A 26044-nucleotide genomic window follows, 5' to 3' on the forward strand; every position below is an offset into this window, starting at 1 on the left:
CGGCTGTTTATGCTTCTTTGTTCCTTGGCTATTTACAAACAAAACATTTCTAAGTAGGACGGGGGGGGGCGCACAGGAAGGAAACAAGGTCGGAAGGGGGCCACGGTCGGAAAAAGGTTGAGAACCACTGCTCTAGTCCACAAAAGGATTCCAAAAAAGGGGGGAGGTGCTATCTTTTCAGCTCAGTTTGCTTCTTGGAAGCCCTTAAGAGTACAAAATCAGGCTAAATGTAGGCCCATAATATATATGTGCCATAGCTAAGGGGTAGGGAACTAAATGTAATTAAGTCCCTTGTCCTGCCAACTTTAATCTGACCTTAGTGCATTAGAAAAGGATGAACCAAATCAACTATTCCTCTTGAGGAAGAGAGAGGTGTTCGGTACAATTTCCTCTGCATGGCCCCTTTGCCACTAATTCCCTCCTCTGTGTCAGGAACTTCCTGCGATAACTCAACGGACTTTGTTAGGGCCATTTCTGCTGGAGGAAAAGTAAACTCTTCTGTAGCAGAATCTGAGAAAATTTGCCCTTTTCCATAAAGAGAGTGGGGTTTTGCCTTTCTTTTTTTTTAAGTTGGCACTGAGGCTGCAGGGGGGGGGGGAAGAGAGGTGTGAAAGTAGGATCCGGTGGATTCACAATGTGACCAGGCAGCATCTCAGGAAGGGGGATCCTTACGTCATGAATCATGCATCATATCTGAACACAATCATTTCACTAATAACAGATAACGGTTCAATTATTGCACCATTTTCAGCAGTTCGCAATCCAGCGCATCCAAGCCTTTATTATTTTAAGATTTATAGATCGCCTTTTTCAAGGCAACTTGCAATGGAAGTTAAAACAACATGAACAAGAACAGTAAGGGTTGCTGGAAGGGGAAATACCTCCCCCAAGAAACCAGCCCCCTCCCCTCTTGCCCTGGGTCCTGGCAAAGTTGTTTTAGGCTGCCTAAGCAACCCAAAATGGCAGCTGAGATCTCATGAAGTAGTCCTATGAATTCTCACCATTTTAAAGCTTTCAGCGTGTGTAAAGTGCCGTCAAGTTGCAACTGACTTATGGCAACCCCGTAGATGTTTTCAAGGCAGGAGACTAACAGAGGTGGTTTGCCATTGCCTTCCTCTGCACAACAACCCTGGCATTCCTTGGTGGTCTCCCATCCAAATACTAACCAAGGCTGACCCTGCTTAGCTTCTGAGATCTGACGAGATCAGGTTGGGCCATACAGATCAAAGATTTTTAGATTTTAATTAATCCCCCTTTTAAAAACGTTTCTTTTTTTCTGCAAAATTCAGGGTTACCTCAGGTTTGCAAAGAGCTGTATCTTACAGCACAGTTCTAAACAGGGCTACACTCTTCTAGGTCCATTCAAGTCAACAGGCTGATCAGGATGTAACTCTGTTTAGGACTGCATTGTGTTTTTTTTCTTGCAGTCAAGTCACAGCTGACTTATGGTGACCCCCCCCCCCTAGGGTTTTCAAGGCAAGAGACCTTTGGAGGTGGTTTGCCATAGCCTGCCTCCCCATCACACCTCTGGTATTTTTTTTGAGATCTCCCATCCAAATACTTGCCAGGGTCAAGGCTGAGAGTGTGTGACTGGCCCAAGGTCACCCAGCAAGTTTCCATGGCAGAGTGGAGAGTCGAACCTGAATTTCCCAGATCCTAGTCCAATGCCTTAACCACTACACCATGCTGGCTCTCTTCACTGCACTATTAGACCTGGATTTCTGGATTGCACCAAGGGGCAGGGGGATGAATGGCATCCACAACATAAAAACATTACAAACACAGCCAATCCATCACACAATATATAACCTCCAAGACATCTCCCAGTCAATACAATTATTTATTTACTTCATTTAGGCCCCACTTTTCTCCCCAATAGGGACCAAAGGGGCTAAATAAAACTCTAAGTATTTCTTCTAGAATTAGAAGTACTAAAATGTTCTGGGTGCCTAAGTTAACGTATTTATTTCAGACGATACCACTAGGAATTCGTACAAATAAGTTAGAACAATGGAATAGAATGATAAGAGGGTGGATATTTGGTAGTAAAAAATGTAGAATTCAAAAAAGGTTGGTATATAGCAATAGATCAGAATTGGGTTGGGTTGGGTTCAAGTCCCTGACTTGAATAGTTATTATGACGCCTTTCAAGTAAAGTCATTATTAGATAGGAGAAGGAAGCGACCAGAAATGGGTTAGATTCGAAAACGACATAGGACGTTTTGGTATCTTCTCCAAAGTTATAAATAAAGACTTAAAATCAATCGCAGGGCCCAGACGCTCAGTATGGAGTAAATGGCAGCCTTTATGGCTAGGGAGGACCTCAAGATGAGCACCACTAGAGACCATGTACAGCGAGACAAGGGAAAGTAAATGGTGGGAAATCCTAAGGTCAAAAGGATACTATAGACTGGAAGATATGTTCAGAGGAGGAACCCTAAAACCTGTACAGGAGATAGTAGAAGAGATAGGTAAGCAATACTGGTTAAAAATAACAGGTCTCTATAAATTGGCTAAAAAGATTAATGAAAAAGGGAAAATATGGATAGAGGAACCAATGGAAGAAATATACAAAGAAATGCAAAAATCAAAACAAGGATTAGCAGGAAAAATTTATAGGAAAATGATATCAAACAAAGACAAGACAATATCATATTTACAAAAAACTTGGAGTAAAGAAGGTCAGATATCAGAAAGCACAGTAGGTAAAATTATGAAAGGAATAGAGGAAATTAAAGTGAGTAAGATAAGGATGGAGTGTGTTACTGGGTTGCTAGCCAAAGTAGTATCTCTTTCTTCACTCCAAGCTTTCTGCACACCCACCCCAATCCACACAGATAAATCAGTTTATACACTCTGTTTGTCAGATCAGGAAATGAACGTTTCCCCTATAATTCCATAGACCACTGGGTTAACGGCAATCTGTAACTTTGCAATGAATTTTTTGTAAAGGTTTAGGCATGCATGGATGGGCTTGCGGGGGGCCTGAATAAACCATTTCTTCTTCATTTCCTACTTGTTACGTTGCAAATTTATATTTTTTATGAATAAAGATTCCTTTTTCCATGTCAAAATCACTTGTGAGCAGAATTAAAGGTTACAGTACGGATTTATTTTAACTTTTTTTCAGGAAGTGGCCTCTAATGAAAATAAATAGTATGCAAAATGTTGTGTGTATATGTTTATGTGCTTTTTTTCCCCTCTGAGGAGAGGGCCCATAGCTTTCATCATATTTTCAAAAGGGTCTGTGACCCCCCCCAAAAAAGGTTAAGAACTGCTGGGTTAGGGTTACACGTTTACCTCAGATCCTGAGGTGGGCCACCTTAAGTCCGTCTTTACACATGGAGACTTAACACCACTACAGAAGCCAGAAAAATAATTAATTTCATTGTGGAGCAGGGCTCTCAAGTGTCTCTAGCAATAAAATAAATGGCCCGTTTCTTGAAAGAGCAAAAGGGCTCCTGGGGAAGAACCTCCTCCTCCCTTCATTTTTTAAAACAAACCTGAGCTTTGCCATCTATTCCATGAGGCATGGAAGGATTCAATTAAACCAGAATCCCACAAACGTAGGATGCAAAATCCACAGAATCCAGCAGTTGAAGAATTTGGGGACCGAGGCAGCGGGAAAAGTTACTAAGAAGAAACTAGGCACAGACCAGAGACAAGAAGGGCTGGATCTGAAAAAAAAATGTAATAAGGTTTCTGGCCACATCAAGTTTGCCTTGGGCAATTTTCACATACTTTACCCACTGATAATTATGTAATAATAGCAGTTGCTCATTTACAAAATGGTAAATCCAGATTTTGTTCCTTCAAGAAAACCCTTGTTTTTGAGATGCTGAATTTTCCCCCAGCATTCAAACTATAGAGGCTTGGATCCAACCAGCTTTTCTGCTTTTCAACCAGGCTGGGTCCTCTTTGACCATTCAAAGAGGATCACAGGAAAAAACCCCACATAGAATGGAGTCTAGTTAGGAGGAGTACTGGACGAGATTGAATGAGAAAGCTGGCAGTATCCAACACATCATTGCTGGGAAATGCTATTCTTTCCCCTATTATACACTTCTGAGTGCTGCTTGAGATACAACTGAGTGGATAGGGAGATTGCAAAAAAAAACAACCCTCCTGGTCAGTTTCACTACATTTAGTTGAGCTAAACTGTGAAGGCAAAGAATCCGTTTGCCCTTTCATGGGTGGAAGATCTCTCTACATTTTCCGCTGTCAGATGCAGGTACCCTCGGGAGAATTCTCTGCAGATTTTATCGGCCTTAAAGGGCAGAAACAGGCTGCTTTTTATGATGCACATTGATGCACACTGGAACAACAAAAATTCAAACTTTAAATATCTGCTGATAAGGTTCGAACTTGCTGAAACTGAGAGACATAAAGATCTTGGGGTTGTAGCAGAAAGCTCAGTGAAAATGGAAACTCAAGTGTGTGGCCGTGGTGAAAAAGGCAAACCACCTCTCAACGCCTCTTGCTTTGAAAACCTATGGGGTCGCCGTAAATCAGCTGAGACTTGACGGCAAAAAAAAAGAGTCTGAGACTTTGCAATTTGAAAGTAAGATGACTGAGGAGTGGCCTAATATAGGTTTATAAAATTATATATGGGGTGGAGATAGTGAATACAGAGAACTTTTTCTCCCAAAATACTGGCACTCAGGGGCACCCAACGAAGTTGACCGGCTGTAGATTCAAGATAGACAAAAGGAAGTATATTCTTTACTCAACAAAATGATTAAAATGCGGAATTCACTGTAGTGATGGCCACAAACATAGATAGCTTTAAAAAGGGATTAAATAAATTTCATGGAGGATAATTCCAAATGTGCCCAGAGGCTCAAAAAGGTTGGAAACCCCTGCTTAGTTGATCTCATAGGTTCTTTATGGATAAAACATCACTAAGGAACATAGTTTTACTTGATGCTGCGCCTATTTGGCAGAAATAGTTTTAAAACAATGCTCTGAAGTGTCTTCAATGGATTTCCCCCCTTATCTTAACAAAACCTGTAATTTTGTTATGATTTCAGATCTAAAAGCCAAAGAAGCTTATATACTTTTACTGCATTTGAATCAAGAGCCTGCAAGGCTATCCCATAAAGGCCAAAAATGCTGTTCACTTGAAACTCATCGTCTGTATAAACCCTATCACAGAAATCATGAATGAAGTTCTACGCAGAGTGACTTTCTTCCAAGCCCCATTAACTTCAATGGACTTAGAAGGTAAGGGTTGTAATGCTGCTTACAACGACACAGCAAAGCCTTTCACAATATTTTATCCACCCAGCTGTACTTCCAAACTACTTACCGGGCTAATAGTACAATCTGAAGTAGAGCCACACCCTTCTAATTCCACTTAACGGATTTAGAAGGGTGTAACTCTGCGTAGGATGACACTGTAAGAGAGCAATCCTACGCAGCATTACTCCAATCTCAGCACACCCGTTTCAGTGAACTCAGACTGAAGTAATTCCGCACAGGATTGCACTGCAAATATCGCAATTATAATACGCAGGAAAAGGAAATTGTGTGTCTGACTGATCCCCACATTTGGGGGGGGGGACAGAAAGAAATTCCCCCAGCACCCACTCCATGGAAAAGACTGACAGTGACCAGCCGACCTCTTGGCCTTTGTGTGCGTCCTCAGCCTTGTTGAGTGATGCATGGCTATTTGCACCCCTGACACTTTTCTATGCCACTCCAACTCCCTTATTGTTCTGGAGTGTGGTCATGCAAGCTGATCAGCAGGATGGAGAAGGATTCTGTCCTTTCGCCCAGGGTAAAACTAGATGCCCCAAAAGTAGGTTATTTATTGAAAATTTCAACAAAAGTAGGATATGACTCAAGGAGCCCTGTTGCGCAGAGTGGTAAGCTGCAGTACTGCAGTCCAAGCTCTGCTCACGACCTGAGTTCGATCCCAATGGAAGTCGGTTTCAGGTAGCCGGCTCAAGGTTGACTCAGCCTTCCAAGTTCGGTAAAATGAGTCCCCAGCTTGCTGGGGGTAAAGGGAGGATGACTGGGGAAGGCACTGGCAAACCACCCCGTAAACAAAGTCTGCCTAGAAAACGTTGGGATGTGACGTCCCTCCATGGGTCAGGAATGACCCAGTGCTTGCACAGGGGACCTTTACCTTTATAAAACTAGATGGTCTTTCAGCTTTGTCTTTTTTTGGTGGATTTCCTTCCTTCTCAAGTTGACCTCACAGAAGGTCCACGTGGAATTTGGAAGAACACACTCAACATGACCCTATACTCCCACAAAGCATTTAGAGAATGTGGTTCAGGGCAAGTTATGGTCAAATGTCAATTCGTATCTCCAAAGTCTCACTATCCACCACATGGGGGAAGGAATCATAGTGTGTGTGTGTGAAGTGCGGTCAAGTCACAGCCGACTTATGGCGACCCTTTTTGGGGCTTTCATGTCAAGAGACTAACAGAGGTGGTTTGCCAGTGCCTTCCTCTGCACAGCAACCCTGGTATTCCTTGGTGGTCTCCCTTCCAAATACTAACCAGGGCTGACCCTGCTTAGCTTCCAAGATCTGACGAGAACAGGCTAGCCTGGACCATCCAGGTCAGGGCAGGAATCATACTAGAGAACAATAAATTATTTATAAGATCCCCATATACAAATACAGTTAATCCCTGCTCCACTCTGTTTAAATGAAGAAGAAGAGTTGGTTTTTATACCCTGCTTTTCTCTCCTTTAAGGAGTCTCAAAGCGGCTTACAATCACATTCCCTTCCTGTCACCAGAACTGGCACCTTGTGAGGTAGGTGGGGCTGAGAGAGTGCTGACAGAACTGCGACTGGTCCAAGGTCACCCAACAGGCTTCATGTGGAAGAGTGGGGAATCAAACCCGTCTCTAGAGTCCGCCACTCTTAACCACTACACCATGCAGACTCTCAATACATGTACATCCTGCCTGAAAATGTGTACAACTGTAAGAAAGAGCCAATGTGCATTCACTTTACAAATGAAACTGGGGTCCAGGCTTTGTATCACAAGTTCAACTGTATCTGTATTGACTGTTAACATGAGAATTACTCAACACACGTACCAAGAACAATCAGGGGTACTCTGTACATGGACTGTACTCTATAACTCATGAACAGAGGTATATTAATGTATATTGAATCAGCTCATTTGCCCCGTAGCTCGGTACTGTCTACTCTGCCTGACAGCAGCGTTCCAGGATCTTAGGCAGAGATCCTTCCCAGCCCTGCTACTCAAAATCCTTTCAATGAAAGTTCTCTTTCAATATGAGGTATCCACAGAGCTTCAGATACAGAAATACAAAATAGAAGTGATTGGTGATCGCTTTCTGGAAGCGACCCTACTTCATAAGAACATAAGAAAAGCCCTGCTGGATCAGACCAAGGCCCATCAAGTCCAGCAGTCTGCTCACACAGTGGCCAACCAGATGCCTCTAGGAAGCCCCCAAACAAGACAACTGCAGCAGCACCATCCTGCCTGTGTTCCACAGCACCCAAGAAAATAGGCATACTCCTCTGATCCTGGAGAGAATAGGTATGCATCATGACAAGTATCCATTTTAACTAGTAGCCATGAATACCCCTTTCCTCCATGAACATGTCCAGTCCCCTCTTAAAGCCTTCCAAGTTGGCAGCCATCACCACATTTTGGGGCAGGGAGTTCCACAATTTAACAATGTGTTGTGTGAAAAAATACTTCTTTTATGTTTTGAATCTCTCACCCTCCAGCTTCAGCAAATGACCCCGCGTTCTAGTAGGGCAGTTGCTTTAGTCCCCTAATCATTTTGGTTGCTCTTTTCTGCACCTTCTCAAGCTCTGTAATATCTTTTTTTAGGTGTGGTGACCAGAACCGCACACAGTACTCCAAGTGTGATCTCACCATAGATTTGTACAAGGGCAGTATGATATCAGCAATTTTATTCTCAATTCCTCGTCTAATTATGGCCAGCATGGAATTTGCCTTTTTTACAGTAGCCGCACACTGGGTTGACAAAGTGTAATATATTATTACAAAGAGATGGTGATACTAATATATAATCGATCACACTTGCACCCTCCTTATGGTTATAATAAGTTAATTCTCCATGTTTATCTCCATCAGAGTTGCCATTTAATATTACAAAGCCAAGCTTGTCGATCATTTGGCTGAAGATTGTGTGTGTGTGTGTGTGTGTGTGTGTGTGTGTGTGTGTGTGTGTGAAGTGCCGTCACACAGCCGACTTATGGCGACCCCTTTTTGGGGTTTTCCTGGCAAGAGACTAACAGAGAGGTGGTTTGCCAGTGCCTTCCTCTGCACAGCAACCCTGGTATTCCTTGCTGGTCTCCCATCCAAATATTAACCAGGGCTAACCCTGCTTAGCTTCTAAGATCTTACGAGATCAGGCTAGCCTGGGCCATCCAGGTCAGGGCGGCTGAAGATTATCCCATGTTTATTAAGTAAGGAGTCTTTTGTGTTCCTCCTGCCATTATAAAGATCATCATCATAGGTATTTCCCCTAACCTTTCTTTTCCAATGCGAGCATTAAAGTCACCTAACAATATTATTTGTGCCTTGGGGTATTTAACTTCCAAGTTCATAGATGTAATTTTCCAAGTCAGGGCAACAGTTCTCATAGCAAAAGGATGTGGAATGGGGAGGAATACATACATTCACTATCAAAATGACCTGATCTTTAAAAGTCAAAAGACAAGCCATTGCTAAAGATCTTAAGTGGGGAAGCAATTCTACCCCAAGCTTCACTGACGTGGAAATCAAATATGCCAGACCTTTTGAAAGTTCAATTAAACCTGAGATCTTCCGCACACAAAGAATCTGTTCTTCCACTGAAAGTCAACCCATCGGATTTTACACAAAAGCAGTACCTACTGAATGTGGAGGAGCATCAGAAGTGTATACGGAAGATAATATTGAGATATGTACACCCCACTTTTCTCCCCAGTGGAGATCTAAAGCAGCTTACAACATCCCCTCCTCCATTTTATCCTTTCAAATAACAACCTTGTGTGGCTGGTTAGGCTGAGACTGTGTGACTAGCCGAAGGTAACCCAGCAAGCTTCCATGGCAGAGCGGGAATTTGAACCTGGGTCTCCCAGATCGTAGTCTGACACTCTAGCCACTGTGTGTGTGTGTGTGTATAAAGTGCCGTCAAGTCACAGCCAACTTATGGTGACCCCTTTTGGGGTTTTCATGGCAAGAGACTAACAGAGGTGGTTTGCCAGTGTCTTCCTCTGCACAGCAACCCTGGTATTCCTTGGTGGTCTCCCACCCAAATATTAACCAGGGCTGACCCTGCTTAGCTTCTGAGATCTGACGAGATCACTCTCTGAAATGCAGCTTCGCCAGGATGTGGAGATACGTGCTATGGAACTACAGCTGGCTCCCTGATGCAGACGTGCAAGAACGCATCTCCCGTTTATATTTTAAGGTGCTCGGTGCAGCTATTCCTGGGGTCCAAGCTGCAGATGCCTGAATAAAGATCACTCCTTGTGCGTGTGTGAAGTGTCGTCAAGACACAGCTGACTTATGGCGACCCCATCAAGGGGCTTTCAAGGCAAGCGATTAAGCAGAGGTGGTTTGCCATTGCCTTCCTCTGCAGAGTCTTCCTTGGAGGTCTCCCTTCCAAGCACCGACCGTGCTTAGCTTCCGGGCTATACCATGCTGCCTTTCCTCCCAATCACTCCTTAATACTCCTTAATTTTTCAGTGAATGCTGTTTCAGACTGCCCCTGAAGCCAGCTTTTCCAAAGGAATCTTAACCTCTTCAATGTAACCATTCCTCCACAAAGACTCCATTTCTCACTTATTGCCATTCCTCCGCGACCCATCACCACATCCTGGGGCAGGGAGTTCCACAATTTAACTATGCGTTAAGAAGGCAGTTAAGGGGTGACATGATAGAAGTCTATAAAATTATGCATGGTACAGAAAGAGTAGACAGGGAGAAGCTTTTCTCCCTCTCTCATAATACTAGAATATGGCGTCATCTGCTGAAGCTGGAGGGTGAGAGATTCAAAATAGATAAAAGGAAGTATTTCTTCACACAACACATTGTCACATTTGGAACTCCCTGCCCCAGGATGTGGTGATAGCTACCAACTTGGAAGGATTTAAGAGGGGAGTGGACATGTTCATAGAGGAGAGGGCTATCCATGGCTACTAGTCAAAATGAATACTAGAATCATAAAGTTGGAAGGGACCGCCAGAGTCATCAAGTCCAACCCCCTGCACAATGCAGGAAATTCACAACTATCTCCCTCCCCCACACCCCCAGTGACCAGAAGATGGCCAAGATGCCCTCCCTCTCATCATCTGCCTAAGGTCACAGAATCAGCATTGCTGACAGATGGCCATCCAACCTCTTCTTAAAAACCTCCATGGAAGGAGAGCTTACCACCTCCTAAGGAAGCCTGTTCCACTGAGGAACTGCTCTGTTAGAAAATTCTTCCTGTCTAGACAGAAACTCTTTTGATTTAATTTCAACCCGTTGGTTCTGGTCTGACCTTCTTGGGCAACAGAAAACAACTCAGCATCATCCTCTATATGACAGCCCCTCAAGTACTTGAACAAGGTTATCATATTCCTCTCAGTCTTCTCCTCTTCAGGCTAAACATACCCAGCTCCTTCAACCTTTCCTCATAGGACTTGGTCTCCAGACCCCTCACCATCTTTGTTTCCCTCCTCTGGACACGTTCCAGCTTGTCTACGTCTTTCTTAAATTGTGGTGCCCCAAAATGAACACAGTACTCCAGGTGAAGTCTAACCAGAGCAGAGCGATACCATCACTTCGCGTGATCTGGACACTATACTTCTGTTGATGCAGCCCAAGACCACATACTAGTCATGATGCATATCTATTCTGTACAGGATCAGAGGAGCATGCCTATTATATTAGGTTCTGTGGAACACAGGCAGGATAATGCTGCTGCAGTCGTCTTATTTGTAGGCTTCCTAAGAAACACCTGGTTGCCCACTGTGTGAACAGGCTGCTGGACATGATGGACCTTGGTCTGATCCAGCAGGGCTTTTCTTATGTTCTTATGAGAACAAGAATTTACTTTACGTATTAAAGTTTAATAGCCCATAAGCCATAAAGCAAAAATAATAATAATTAAGAAACAGAAATAACAGCAAAGGTACATTTTAGCCATGTCAACTGTGCAGTTCTTGCTATTGCCACTTAAAAATGGAGAACGAGGTTTGCTACCCTGAACTCCTTGGAAGGTCGGGATAAAAATGTAACGGGTGGACAGGGTGCATGCCCACCTGGCTCCCTCTAACAGTCCAGATCCCCAGTGCTTCCTTAGAAAGGACAGTATTGTTTTCTCTGATCCTGTCTGATGTGTTCTCACCTCTGTTCCTGAATTCCTGTTTTTTCCCCCCTTTCCTCATCTCCTTCCCCACCCTTTTAGTGCTAACAAACAAACTTTCTGCAAGGACACATACATTCAGTGTTGCACTAACAGAACACATGTGTGCAAGCATCTGACCCTCTGTGATTCAGCCCATGTACTGACTTGACACACCCCATGTACTGACTCAGCTGCTCTGGAACTTCTCACCGCGAAAACCTCAGGTGCCAGCCCTCAGTGGAAAACAGAGAAAGACAGCGACTGTTATACTTGAAAGACCTGTCTTTTTGAGGACTTTTTTGTTCCAAGATGGGGCCCCAGTCTGTTAAGACACGGATGCAACAAACACTATCAGCCCCCCGGGGGGGGGAGATTCTCAAAGAAGACGACGACTTGGTTTTTATATGCCGACTTTCTTTGCCAGTTCACTGGATTAGTGTCCGCTGCTCATGTGGAGGAGCAGGGAATCAAACCCAGTTCTCCACATCAGAGTCCACCGCGCTAAACCACGGCACCATGCTGTGGGCACAGGTTTCTTAAGCCCTGGCTCCAAAGAATACAAAAAAAGAAAAGAAAAAAGAGGTGCCATTCAAGGACACCAAAACCAAATGCTTACAATTAGGATTTGTTTTAATTTATGCAATTTCAAATAAGCTCTGCTCACGTTACAATGAACGTATGTACAACTTGCATGTACATGTGTACAGCTGTATGTAAGAGCCAATGGGCATATTTACAAATGAAAGTGAGGACCGGTACATGGATCGATGTGGGATTTAAATCACATTGTGCATGCACTGAATGAAGCATGAAAATTGCTGAGCACCTATATAAAGAAAAATCAAGTGTACACTGTAGTACACACTAGAGCTATACATAAGTTACACCTGATTTTTCTTTGTGTATTATGATCACTGCATTTATAGTGCAATGTGTAATTTTGAAAACCCTCATTTATCCAGGTCCGGATACCAGTTTCATTTGCAAAATGAACACGTGTTGGCTCTTTCTTCCAAACAGATGCGTGCATGTACAGGCAGGATGGATGTGCATTCACTGTAATATGTGAACAGTGCTTGATGTTTACGCATGGGGTGTGAGCTTTAAATGACATCCATGCCTATGAATAAAACAGGCGTCTAGTGGCACCTTAAAAACTTATTTCAGCATAGTGTCACTTGATCCACAGTGGAGCCAAAGAATTCGTCTGCATGATTAACAGGAAGCTCCTATGCATGATTACTCAGTGATTGCATTTGAATGTAACTAAGAACCGTAAAAGAGTTCAAATTCCAAGCTGGGTGCCATATTATCATTACAATAGTGAACAGAGGACTGTGAGACCTACTCGGTGTCTTGGGAGCCACCTGTGACTCTTCTGAGCGCCATTCCCCAATGTGGCACACACTGCTTTCCTTTCAGGCACCTTGGCAATCTCACGCGCTCCTTCTCCCCACTCCCCCTGTACATGGCTCATAGACTAGTCTCTTCCAGGTTTGCAACAAACCATATGTGGAACATTACAGCCCGCAGGCAAAAGGAAGCCATCAGGGCAGCCCCGGGGGCCAAGGGAAGTGAACTGGCCCAACAAAAAGGGCCTCCATTTTACAGCTCACAAGTCCCTGATGGGGAGGGCTATATAAAATGATGCACTAGAGGACCTTGGAGGTCGTTGGGAGATGGCAGAAGAGCTGAAAAGAACTTGTTGACAAAACAGGGAAAAGGCCATCAAGTTTTTTTGCGCCTGCTCCTAATGTGGATGGCCTGAAGAAAACAGTAGCCCAGGGATAGAACAACAATGCGAGTCCTGGGAGTAGCCCCCCGGCACTTGGGGACTCTGAAGGCACAGAGGTGTAATGCAAAACTGCAACTTTAAGGGAGCTGAGTAACTAGAAAGACCACACATGGGCAATGATGAGGTTAAGTGTGAATTTTACTTTGGAAGCGGGGCTTGGGTTGTTCAACTGGCTTAGAACCCACAGCCAGGACTATGTCCTGTAAGGCCATGTATTACCCCTGGCAGCAACACCATACTTTGTTGCTCTGTCTGAATCACAAACTATGGTTTGTTGCTTGGCTACGAACCAGGATTAAACCTGACTTTTGTTAACTGCATCTGAATTTAGCCAATAAAACCTGCTGAGTTCAATGGGATATTATGGCCTGATTGGGCAGTGTTCCTGGGAATTCTCCTGCTTATTTTTCCAGAAATGCCCTTTGAGATAGAGCAGTGTTGTTCCTTTCTTATAGATGGGGAACTGAAAAAAGAAAACAGTGACTCATGCAAGGTAATGAAATGAGATTTCCCAGGATGCCTTGTCTCTTACAGACACCCAGACATACCCACAATTTTTCCCTAGGTCAAATTCAGTATGGGTGGATATTGGCAGGGGAGGTGAATGTGCTGAAACTAGTGAAGGGTTCAACTTGTCTGGATCACAACAAAATACTACTTCGATGTCCGATACCGACACCAAGTCCCTGCTCAACGGAGCTCCTAGCACAGAGCCTCTCTTCCATCTTCTTCTGAGTTTCCCCTAAGACAACGTCAACTAAGATAATGTGATTCCCCCTTTAACGTTAGCTTTAAATTATACGTCAGAGGGAATTATGGCCATCTTTTTTAGTCAGTTTAGTTTTAAGGATTTTAACAGTAGTGATTACATACGTTGCTATATTTTAAAATTTTGCGGTATAGGTTTAACTCAGTTTAGGGTTGTGATGTGAAGCGTTTGGGTCATGGTAACTTGCACAGTTTTTTTTTTGCCCTGGCTTGGATGCTATAGGGAAGCTGGTTTGTTTTCCCGCTACCCCATAGCATCATGGTGCTTCTGTGAACCTTCAGGTCTTCCTTGACTTTTGTGATCTTTCCCAAACCTGCTTTGCTGCACTGTTTTGGGAAAGGTCTCAATAAAGCTGGGGTGGCACCCATATGGACAGAAAAAGTCCAGATCTTCCCAGTCCCCTCCACATCGATGCCATTTTCCTCACCCCAGTCCCCTGCTGCAGCCATTTTCCCCTCTGCCACTGCAGGTGTTTTTTAAATGAGCAATTCAGTTTCCTTAAAGCATTATAGTAATCTGTCTGTCAGCTGGTCTGAATTCTCATTTTATTTTCATTTTAAAAAAAGTCTCTAGCCCGTTCTGTTGCAAATATATGCCTTCCTTCTTATCTGCGACAAAAGGGACAAGAGGTTTACTTTTTTATACAACGAAAGCCAACAATTCAGAGAACCTGATAGACAGATAGTGGGGGTTACCGCACTTGTATTCCCAGCGATGTAATAAGAGTTTGAAAACGTTATAAAAAATACTGTTCACACTTTCTATGTATTCCCACCAATGTATCAAGAGTTTGAAAACGTTATAAAAAATACTGTTCGCACTTTGTTTGGCCCCTTTAGCTGTGAAGACGTCTTCCAACCATTTATAAGCCACGGTATCCAAAAACCCTTTTAAAGCGATGTTTTTTATAACATTTTCAAACTCTTAATACATCGCTGTGAATACAAAGTGCGGTAACCCCCAGTTATAACGCTATACGCAGATTGTTATAGTGCTATAATGATACTCAGTTGCCAAGGTAAGAAAAAAAGGGAAAAGCCTTTGGTGACCGTGGGGGTGGCTGCTACTGGGGGCCCAGTACACAGAGGTGGATCTACTATGAAACTAATGAAGCTGAAGCTTCAGGGCCCCTAATCCCAGAGGGGCCCCCTGAAGCAACTTTTTTTAATGAGTGAATTTCTCAACTAAATCGATCTAGTTTTTTAAGTGATAGAATCATAAGCCAATGGGTTGAAGTACTTAATATTGACATTAGCCTATGCTCTAATCCCCATTTCATATGGCCTCAAAATGTCCCTGTAATTGGTCACATTTCAAAATTTTCTCGGGGGCATGCAGTGCTCGAACCCCCAGCTGTAAGGGCGCACTGAGCTCACCAGGATCTATTCACAGCCTACATTTGGGCAGCTGGATTGTCAGATCCTTCGTTGGTGCAAGGCTTAATAGTTCTGTAGTTTTATTTCATCACTGTATGGCCCATTTTCAAGGGATCCACCCCACCGCCCTGTTCTCCACCATTTGGGCATCGAGGTCCTTGCAAGGGCAGCAAGGCCCTTTGGACCTTGGTGGATGTTGCCCTATTGTTGCTGGTTGTGAAGGGACCCCCATAACCGTTCAAGCTTCAGGGCCCCAAAAATGTAGGTCCGCCACTGCTAGTACAGGGAATATGTACGGAAACCTGACATGTGGAAACCCCTTCGCTACTGTGGTGTATTGGCAGTCATCACTGCAATTGGGAAACCACACAGGTCTCCGTGTGGAAAACACCCGTTATCTGTTAGAAGTTGCTCTAGGAAATTGTGTGAACGTGTGTTTTGAGGAGTTCTGCATTGCTCCCTGATATTACGGCAGGCTTATTTCAGAAAGGCCAAGGCGAGATGTCAGTGGCTTTACATGTGAGGAAATCCTGCAGTCTTACTTCAACAGCATATCAGAAAAAGAGAAACTTTAGGAGTCCTATCCTGATTGTTGAAGAGTACCTCTGATCCTCTTCCAGAATTCTTCAGAACATTTTCCCCTTTAAAAAAGGTAAGTTTCTTGAAGACTTTAAATCTATGCCAGAGTGTTAAAGCATACACCAGTCTCCTGATTAACTGGGACTAGATTGCCCCAGAATTTCTATGGTTCAGCCAGATCCACAATCCAATTAACTAATACCAGGATTTAAATCTGTTTATTGCCTCTGCTGTCAGACGGGTACATCCAGAGGAAGTTAAGCATGTCGGACCCTATTTAAATCTATGGGATTTAAACCCACAGTTAAGTACAAGTGGACTTAATAAGGCCCAATGGTTCCAGTGGGATTGAAGCATGCCTTTCTCTGGATTGCAATTAAGTATGGAGTCACACAAAATATTCTGACCGGGTTGAAAATCCACAGGAACTTTACTTTCCTCGTGGTTTCTGTTCACTGCAGTATTCAAGATCCACAAAACAGATGTATATAAAGATCTGACTTTACAGAGGACCAGAAAGAAGGCATTTCCCTCTTATACATGTATGCACACAAAGTTCCAGTGTCTTGTATTTCCAAATATTCATTTGGCAGCTAAATCCAAGTGGGAGTGGAATAGGATCCACAGAGCTGCTGCACCATGCGTGATCTTGAGATATATAGAAGAAGAAGAAGAAAAAAGAGTTGGTTTTTATATGCCGACTTCCTCTACCACTTAAGGATGAATCAAACCGACTTACAATCACCTTCCCCTCCCCACAACAGACACCCTGTGAGGTAGGTGGGGCAGAGAGAGTGTGACTAGCCCAAGGTCACCCAACTTGCTTCATGTGTAGGAGTGGGGAAACAAATCCAGCTCACCAGATTAGCCTCCGCCGCTCATGTGGAGGAGTGGGGAAACCCGGTTCTCCAGATCAGAGTCTACTTTCTCTCTCTCTCTCTCTCTAGTATATATCCAGATAGGGAAGAGAGAAATAGAGAGGGCAGAGAGCAGATAGCCGCTCTGAATCCAGCCTGGGGAGGATGGGGTAGAAATTTGACAAAATAAATAAATGACATAAGAATGCATGTCAGGATGAGATACCTGATCTCAAAAGATCCCATATATAATTAAAAGAAGCATTACTTTAAGTATATTGGCAGTATTCATTCAGGTTTAGAAAAAGTCAAATGTTCTTGGGCATCAAACAAACTGCTCATTTTTTCCTGGGAGATCCACAGATGTCCAGCTAACTTTTTTAATTTAAAGAAAAATACTGAGATTCACATACATAGATATTATTAATTCCACAGGACCGTAGAAGAGGGCTGTTACAGTCTTGCTTTGATGGGAGGAAATATTTACTCCTTTCTGGTCTGTGGTGTTTTATTCCCCACCTGCAATCTTTTTATTCAATATCATAGAAGATGCACTGAAAACAAAGACTAAAAATCTGAAATTTCCAGTCCCCAAAGGTGGCATCCCCTTCTATTCCATACTAGTTACCTCCTAAGGCCATTAAAATCCAGAAAATGGAATACTCTGTCAATACCCAAACAAGAGCGGCACATCCAAGGGGCACTGGGGCATGCATTTCTTACACAGCAAGCCATCCTCCTCCCCATTTCTGCACAGAAAATCACATCTGAAGCTAAAGGAGGTTTCAAAAGTATGTTGGTACGGCACAGAGATCAACTCTTCAACAAGAAAGGAGCAAAAATTTCACTGCCCCAGGTTGTGCTGAAGCTATTTCTTTGATTTTACCATTTTTCTGCTTCTTCATTTTCAGAGGTCCCTTCCTTTCTTTCTCAGATGCCGCTTCTTCCATTCCCAACTAGTAAGCAAGACCACAGACAGCCGTCTAACTAAATTTGGTGTTAAGCTGTAAGCATTTTACAACCAAGGCACAATCTTTCTGTTCTAAAAACCTTCGCCACAGGAGCAAACCTATAGAAAGACACAGCTTAGTTTAGAATTGAACCAAATCATGCCTTATTTTGCTCATCGTTCATAGTTAACCATAGAGAAGTCAGTTTCAGGTGGGTAGCTGTGTTGGTCTGCAGCAGAAGAGGTAGATTCGAGTCCAATAGCACCTTAGAGGCCAAAGATTTCCAGGGTATAAGCTTTCCTGACTCTCAGAAGCGTATACCATGGAAATCTTGTTGGTCTTTAAGGTTTTATTGGACTCGAACCTTACTCTCCGCAGAGAAGGGAGGTTGCTTCAACTTAAGTAGAACTTCCAGAATTAGACATCCATTTCCCCTCTAAATCAAATGATCTTGCGAAGCGCAAGCTCACAAGATGTTCTACATTTTCTCACCAACAGCTGACTTAAAATAACAACAACAACAACAATAGATTTCATTAATTAAAGCAAAACTTAACAAATCTGTCAAGGGAAAGAAGTTCATTGAGCCAGCAAGTAGCTGAGGTGTCCAGCAAGGCAATCCTGAGCTTCTAAAAACATTGGCTTCAATGAGCTCAGAAGGTTATCACTCTGAACACATGAACACATGAAGCTGCCTTATACTGAATCAGACCCTCGGTCCATCAAAGTCAGTATTGTCTACTCAGACCGGCAGCAGCTCTCCAGGGTCTCAGGCAGAGGTCTTTCACATCACCTACTTGCCTAGTCCCTTTCACTGGAGATGCCAGGGATTGAACCTGGGACCTTCTGCATGCCAAGCAGAGGCTCTACAACTGAGCCACAGCCCCTCCTCTGTGCGAAGCTATGAACTTATTCAGAGACTTCCTTCATGTTAATTTCAATGTATGGTGTATCACTATAGATTGCATGCAACAGAGAATTTGAATATGTCAATTTCATTGCATGGTGCATCTTCACAGTGTGATCGGCCTGCAATACAACATAATTATTTGATGCATTGTTTGCATGTGACATCGTGTGGATTTATTTTTGGCTTCCTATGCTGATTTAAGGAGATTGTATTTATTGAGCATAGAGGTGTTCTTTCTTTTTTGTATGAGCTTCTAAAAACATTGGCTTCAATGGGCTCAGAAAGGTATAACTCTATAATTAGCTATCAGTAGTCCTTTCTACATGGGACTGAGGTTTAATTCTGCCTTGATTTTTGGATTTTCAAACTCTGAATCCATGTTACTTTTCAACAGTCTCTCCTGTTTTCCGAACTCGTACAATTCTGGAAAACATCAAGTGGAAAAGAGTAATTCTGTGTTTCTTCTCAGAGGGGAAGTCATTTATTATTTCAAATTTGTTTTACCACAAACCCAAAACAGATACCAGTTCTGTTTTAGTCCCTCTACATATCTTTTTTTCTTCATATTAGTGAAGAAATTGACTTTTTTAACCAGAAGGAAAACGGTAAAATTCCAACAGTCTACAACTGCCCATTATTCCTCTCATCAGATTAAACCAACAGGTGCTAAAAAGGTAGGATGATTTCCACGAAATGTCTTTCAAACTCAGCCCTGGGACCAGAAAAATATGGGTGGGAGCCAGACAGCTTTTTTTGTCTCTCCCAATTCTCCTCTTTACTTCAGCCCCTGTCCCACGTTTCTTTTGTTCATGCAGGTCCCATGTTCCCCAGCAGAGACCTTTTGGGTGGTCCAAGAAGACCCCTCCTTGCTTTGCGCCAGCAGAAAAGCTAGTGGGACTCAACCTGTTATCTCCAAGTCATTCCAGTTGTTCAAAGGACTCTTTCCACCTTGCAAGTGGCCGTTTGTCTGATCCCAAAGAAACACACGTGGATCTCCTTGCTCTACGCTCTATCAATGCATACGAGGTGTGATGCACTCCCCCTTATGGGTCTCCCTGTCAAATTTTAATGCAATGGAGCCCAATTCTGTGCATATATATTCAGAAGTAAGTCTCACCCAGAAAAGCATGTGCAGGATTGCAGCAATTTGGTGATTTGATTGGCACTATTTGACTTTTTAAAAAACTGTTGATGATCAGATGGAACAATCCTTTGGGCTTATAGCTGTCTGTGAACAGCTTTTCACTTACCTTGCAGTTCTGCATTTTGATTTGAATATAGCTATTGCAAAAGTCCTTGAAGCCTACTTTAAAAAGCCAACCTTTGCTGTCCATAATACTATTTTTCTCTTACAAGTTTACTCTCATACTCTTAAGAAGTTCATAAGACAAGATGTTTTGATTGCCTATACAAAAAAATTAAGCAATACTGAACAGGTAAATCCACCAAAGACTTGCAAAAAAAAAAAAAAAACCAGAACCATTAATAAATAATTATGGGCCTGGCATATTTAAGTGAGAGCTTTTAGAATGATTCCAATATCTCAAGCTTTGTGCTGCAAATAATAGGAATTTCTGCTAGGAAATCAACACCAAGGATTCTCTAAGTTCTTCCTGTCAAGTTTTTTTATGGGTTCATTTTGATCAACATATGGCAAAAATTTAAGAGCATTACTACATGCACATATATCATCAGGTCTCTTTGAGCACTTGGTGCGACCTCAGAAGCACAATTCATGAACCACTAAGCCAAGCACAACCCAACATCCTAATTCAGCAGTCCAAGAAGGGCTTGGTGTTTCTCCTGTGATTGTCTGAAATTATAAAACCAGGATGGGGAGATTTGTCAAGCAACTCTCAGGCCACAAGACACAGCTAGCATACTGGCTTCATGGGCTATAAGATGTGCAGGACCATTATAAAGCACTGGATATTTCTTAACATGGGAATCCAAAATATTTGCACCTCTATTGACCTGCATGCTAGTTGTACAAAATGTCTTTAAACAATTCCACAGAAATGAGTACCAAACACCTCCCATGGAACTAACAAGCGGGCTACTGCTGTGGAAAACAAAACTCAGACCTGTGGATGGATAGCTTGCTTTAAAATCACCATATGCAATAAACCCAGATTCGCTGGGATTTGGGCCAGTGAAGTATAATCAGTTTCCTCAGTTACCAAACTTCAATCCCCTCAACTCTAGTCACTTCCAGTCTTCATGTTTGGAATGTTTGCTTGAAGGATTCACTTAATTTTCCCCTCCTCTCCTTATTACCCACCCATGGTTTGCCTCCCCCACCCCAATTCCATCCACTTCAATCTCTGCAGATTTTTACAGAAATGTATGCATTTTCCCTAAGCCCACTAAAAATAAATGTATCACAAGGCACACTCACACTAAATATATGTGGTATTCTTTTCCTCAGCCTACCTATTCCTACAGTGTAAAATCAGTCCATAGATCCTTCTAAGTATGTTCCTCTGAAATCAATGGGACTACTTAAGAGTGTTAAGGTGAAAGGGGGAAATGACCACAGCAAAAGAAAAAAAGGACATATCACTTACCATAAAATCATTTGTTCGTGCACAATTCAATTTTTTGAAGTAGAGAATCACCCACATAAACAAGGCATGTAGTTAAAAGGAACTAAGTCGTAAGTCAATGTTTACTTGTTGAGTTTCAAACATTATTTAACAGAAGATACTGTAGGAATCAGGTCATTCATGAAAATGAACTTCAAAGTGAAATATTAAAACCATTCCCTAAGTTCTGGTAGAAATCAGTCCCCCCACCCCGCCATCTACTCCATAGTCATTCTGCAGGACTTTATGCATCTCTTTTGATTCATATTTAAACCAGTTAAATGGAAGGATGGTAATACAGTTTATGAATGGTAGATATTCCATACCAAGAACATTAGAATCCCATTCCTTAAAAAAACATTTCCATCCATCTTGCCAGGCATTCTTTTTAATTTCTAATTAGTGAGGCTCAATAAATGAGCCAGTCTTAATATTTATTTTATTTTTTAATTAAACAAGCTACGGGCGATTTTTAAAAAAATCTCTGAAAAGGACAGACTAATTTTCCCAGTGTTTTATTTATAAAATGACAGCATTTGCAGACACAGTGGGGCAGAGAGTGTGCCTCTCACTACCCAGTTGTTACTGAGACTCTGCTAATCATATTTAATTAACTATTTCCTTCACTGTGCATAGGAAAAACAACAGAAGAATCAAGTCCTACAACCGGAACACACAAAGTTCAAAACGCTCCCCGGCATAATCTCATACTTTAATCTAAAGGGAATGGGGAAGATCGACCATGAACACCCAGGCCAGGCTTTCTTCTTCTAACAACTTGCCAAAAAGATTCAACGTTGTCTCCTCAGCTATCAAAAGCAACAAAATGAATCCAACCCCCCCCCCACAATCTCCACAGGAAAAGGATTAAAGAAACTTCATCACACATCCCTGAGAACGTCGTTTAAAAAAATGTACGTTCAGTGGCTCTACAAATAAAATCCTTGGTATGCATCTAGTGATGTCATCCCAATGCCTTTAAGGAAGTCTTTGAAAAACTGCAACATGGCCTCCCTAACTATACAGAAGACAGAAGTTGCAGACACATGGAGCAGACCAAACTGATTACTAGTTCTAGGAATATGTTTGGTTATCCTGATTACTCCTAAAAGGTATTTTGCCCAAGTTTCCTAGCAGGTATTCTCTTTCTGCTCTATACAATGAACCACAATATGCTTGATTTACACGCAAACACACAACGTTTAAGTGAATAATCAATGTCTTAGGGAGAACCTGAATTTGGTAATCTCTGAAGAATCCACCACATTCAACACAATATTTGTTTAAGGAACCTGGAGGGCAAACAAGAATGATTCCGCCCCTCTTTCCCTCCACCCCCCACCCCCCGCCCCCAATCCCCTCCCCCTCTCCCCCAGTATTTATTATGCTTTGTTTCGTTCTGGAATTAACTTCCCAACAATTTTCTTTCTTCCAATTGTCACTGAAAGCCTCTGCTACTATTTCTACAAAGCCTGTTGCAAACCGTATTGATCACCCATTATATAAGACCTCTGCCTGTTGCTACAAATAAAAAGAAATTATCTAATAGATTCTGGGATCTTTCCAATCCATAGAGGGAGCTGCAGGAAGCCATTCATTAAAAAAATATACTCTAGCCTCCATCAGCACATTCGGTTTAAAAAGTTTGAAAGTCCAAGAAACCCCATACACAAGTGAAGGAGTTATTGTGTTTGTCACACACACACACACACAAACATATTCAGTTATAGCAAATAATAACTCCATTCTCCCACAATTTTTTAACTTCTTTCTACAAAACAACAGGCTACAAAAAATGTGTTCACACTAAATTCTGGTAAAACAGTGTTGTGAATTTTGTGTCTACTTTCTAGATTTCTCATGAATGAAGAGTTATTGTAACTTTTCTGTAATGGATGGTGCTACATCATGCCTACCCAAATCTGCCAAAAAGAATCTAGGCAACCCAAATATTGAACAAAGACCAAAAAGACATGAAATATGGCAACACTTCTTGAAAGCATGGTGGAATAAACTCTCCACAAACATGCATAGTTTTAAAATATTCCCTACAGCAGCAGTAACAAATGAAAAACCAACACATTCTTTTCTACTTCAAGAATCTGGGCTCAAAGTTTCCTTCTCAGTTAATTTTAGAAAAAAAAATTAAAACGCAACAAAGATTAGGATTTTTTTAAAATCCTCACACACATGAAAGCCTCTTCAAGTAGATCCAGTTGTATAGTAAATGACATCACAATGTGTAGGACACAACCTCTTGCCACCAAATTCTCGCTAACTACACCACTGAACACTACTAATTATTTCTATGTTACAACTTCCAAAGTAACTTTACTGAGAAATGTACAAGCAGACCACCAGAGTTGATTCCAAGAGCTACCTTCTGTTCTGGAGAACTTCAAATATACTCGACACCTAGACCTACCTGCACAAATACGAGACTTTAAAAACAACAACATTTTTTTAGCCATTTTTTTTTTTACCATGGAAAAACTAAAGAAATTAAACCACTGGATTACCTTTGCTTTTTAGGAACTGAATGTTCAATCTCTAGATGTTTTCCAAGCAGCTCCACCTTGCCTAAAAAAGACAAGTGTCTTTTTTTAAAAAAAAGTAGTAAAAGAATCTGGACACCATTCTCATCAACAAATTAACTGCTTAAACTTCTCCCGTTTTAATTTATGTTTATTAGATTTCAGATGGATTTCACCAATAAATCCCACTGTTTAATTTATTTTTTCCCTCTTTTTTTCTTTTTTTAAACTAGTTTTTCATAAACAATGGAAGACACCAAGCCTTTTCCAGGGCCATATGTTTTAGCAGATTTAACTGATTTCATATTTGGGTGCTACAAGATGTGGTGTATCAAAAGGAAGCCAAAAAAGAATTCTGAGGCCTCCTCGTCTTGTTGGTTTCATTCCATCACCCCACCCCCAACTTGCTTGCTTTTTCCTGTATTCCTGCCTGTTTTTTAAAGAAAATGAAGGCAAACTCTTCAGTTGAGAAGAGGGACTGTGATGTTAAGAAAAGAGAAGAATCTAATTTTGGTTGAGTTCAGTTTGAGTAAGGGGCCAAGGAGGTTTGTTCCCAGCAAAAGCCAATTTCAGCTTAGCTGTTGAGTTTCCTCTCTTCTCTCTCTCGCTGAGCAGCATGGCGACATTCGCGAGAATTATGCACATCACATGCCCAGGAAGGGGGAAAAAAAGATTAAAATCAAAATGGCCAGAGATCAGGATCTCCTCTCATTCCTGCCCACATTTCTATTTTAGAGCCTCCTTTCCCCCTCCCCCAAATCACTACTCTCAAAGCTCCCCCCCAAAAAAAGAGCACTTTGGTTGCATGGGAAAGCGCACATGGCCTTACAAAATGGGCAAGGGTGTGTGTGAAGAAGGGGTTATTAGACTCTGGGTACGTGAGGGTCATGTCCCCCCTCCACCGTCTCTAGATACATTGCTGGGGGGGTTCCCCTCCCCCAAACTGGAGGAGTTTGCTAAGAGCATAGAACAGACTTTCTGGCCTCCCTTTTTTAATGTTTGTATTGCTTGGAGAAGATTTGCCAGTGTTTTTAAAAGGAGGGTCTTACACCGTGTAGTACTGCACAAAAACAGTCGTCGAACAAGGGCCACTGGGAGGAATTCTCGACAGGACAGGGTACCGTGGATCTTTGAAAAATAAACACATGTATAGGAAGGGCCCTCTGCAAACCCAACGCAAGCGGATGGGAAATCCCAGGCCTTGCGCGTTATTTATTAATTTGGCGTGGAGGACCCACACATCTAGGGATCGAGGTGCCAGGCCCAGGATCCGGTGGCCAAACGGGGGCAGAGGAAAAGCAAGAGTGGGGGGCTTCTCGGTTGTGTAGGGTGGAAGCAGGAAACGAAAGTGAACTTTCACTGATGACACAGAGGAAGAAACAGGGTGGAAGAAGCATGCTAAGCGTAACTGAACGCCAGATCTTTTCCAAACCAGGCTCTTTGCGGAAAAGACCTTTTCCCACCCAAGTGCATGTCTTTGGGGTGTCTTTTTCCACCCAGTTGCGTGCATTTGGAAGGGGGGTGCGCTTTTTTTCTTCTTCTTCTTTGCAGAAGTCCCAAGGCTGCAAAGGGGGGGGGGGGTTGGGGAAAGAGAAAAAAACAAGAGAGTCCAGTTGGGCTTACCCGAAAAAGTTTCGATGGCTTTCATGGCCCATTGGTCATCAGGGCAGTCGACAAAGGCGTAGCCCGACTTCACCAAGAACTGGCCGCTGAAGGAGATCTTGTGGTCGTTGAAGACTTTCTCCAGATCCGCCGGAGTCACGTTCTCGTTGAGGTTCCCAATGTACAGCTTGTTCATGGCTGATGCCTTTTGCACAAATGTTGGGTCGGTCCGAAAGGGAGGGAGGTGGGAGGGAGAGAGCAAAAAAAAAAAAGATGTATCTCGCGCGCACCGGGTGGGCAAGGAGGGTGGTGATGGGGAGGGGTGGGGGGAGCGCGGAAACTTTGGAAAATAGCCCCTCGGATCTAGGAAAGCAAGGGGGGGAAATCCCTCCCACCACCCTCTTCCTCCCCCCACCCCTCCCAAAAAAAGTTTCTTATTCAATCTTGGTGGCCCGGCAAGTAGGAAAAGCCAGTGATTTGGGGTTGTGGGGAGGAAAGGAGGGGGGAGAATCTGAGAGGGGGGGAGGCAATGTTCCCTGTTTGGCAGAATCAGTAGGGTGGAGGGGGGATGCAACTTGGTATGGCGGGCTTGGGGGGAGAAAAAAATGGCTCTCTTCTTTTTTTTTTTCCCCCTTCCCCCAGCGACCCCCCTCCTCTTCCCCCCCAACTCCTTTTGAGCCGCAACTCATGTGTCACACACACACACCCAGGACGTCTCCCGGCCCCGCCCCTAAATAAAACCGACCT

General features: G+C 42.8%; 1 protein-coding gene across 1 annotated transcript in view; it reads right to left on the minus strand.

Moving 5' to 3' along the window:
* Window positions 1-25501, minus strand: part of IGF2BP1 (insulin like growth factor 2 mRNA binding protein 1) — a 72001-nt gene extending 46500 nt beyond the window's left edge. Inside the window, exons 1-2 of the mRNA XM_056863156.1 lie at window positions 25319-25501; window positions 23681-23741 (exon numbers count right to left, since the gene is read on the minus strand). Coding sequence (XP_056719134.1) covers window positions 23681-23741; window positions 25319-25493 — 236 coding nt within the window. The 5' untranslated portion in view covers window positions 25494-25501. The remainder of the gene's footprint in view (window positions 1-23680; window positions 23742-25318) is intronic.
* Window positions 25502-26044: the final 543 nt, after the last annotated feature.

The sequence above is a fragment of the Euleptes europaea genome, chromosome 18 (genome assembly GCF_029931775.1).
Source record: "Euleptes europaea isolate rEulEur1 chromosome 18, rEulEur1.hap1, whole genome shotgun sequence".
Taxonomy (NCBI): domain Eukaryota; kingdom Metazoa; phylum Chordata; class Lepidosauria; order Squamata; family Sphaerodactylidae; genus Euleptes; species Euleptes europaea.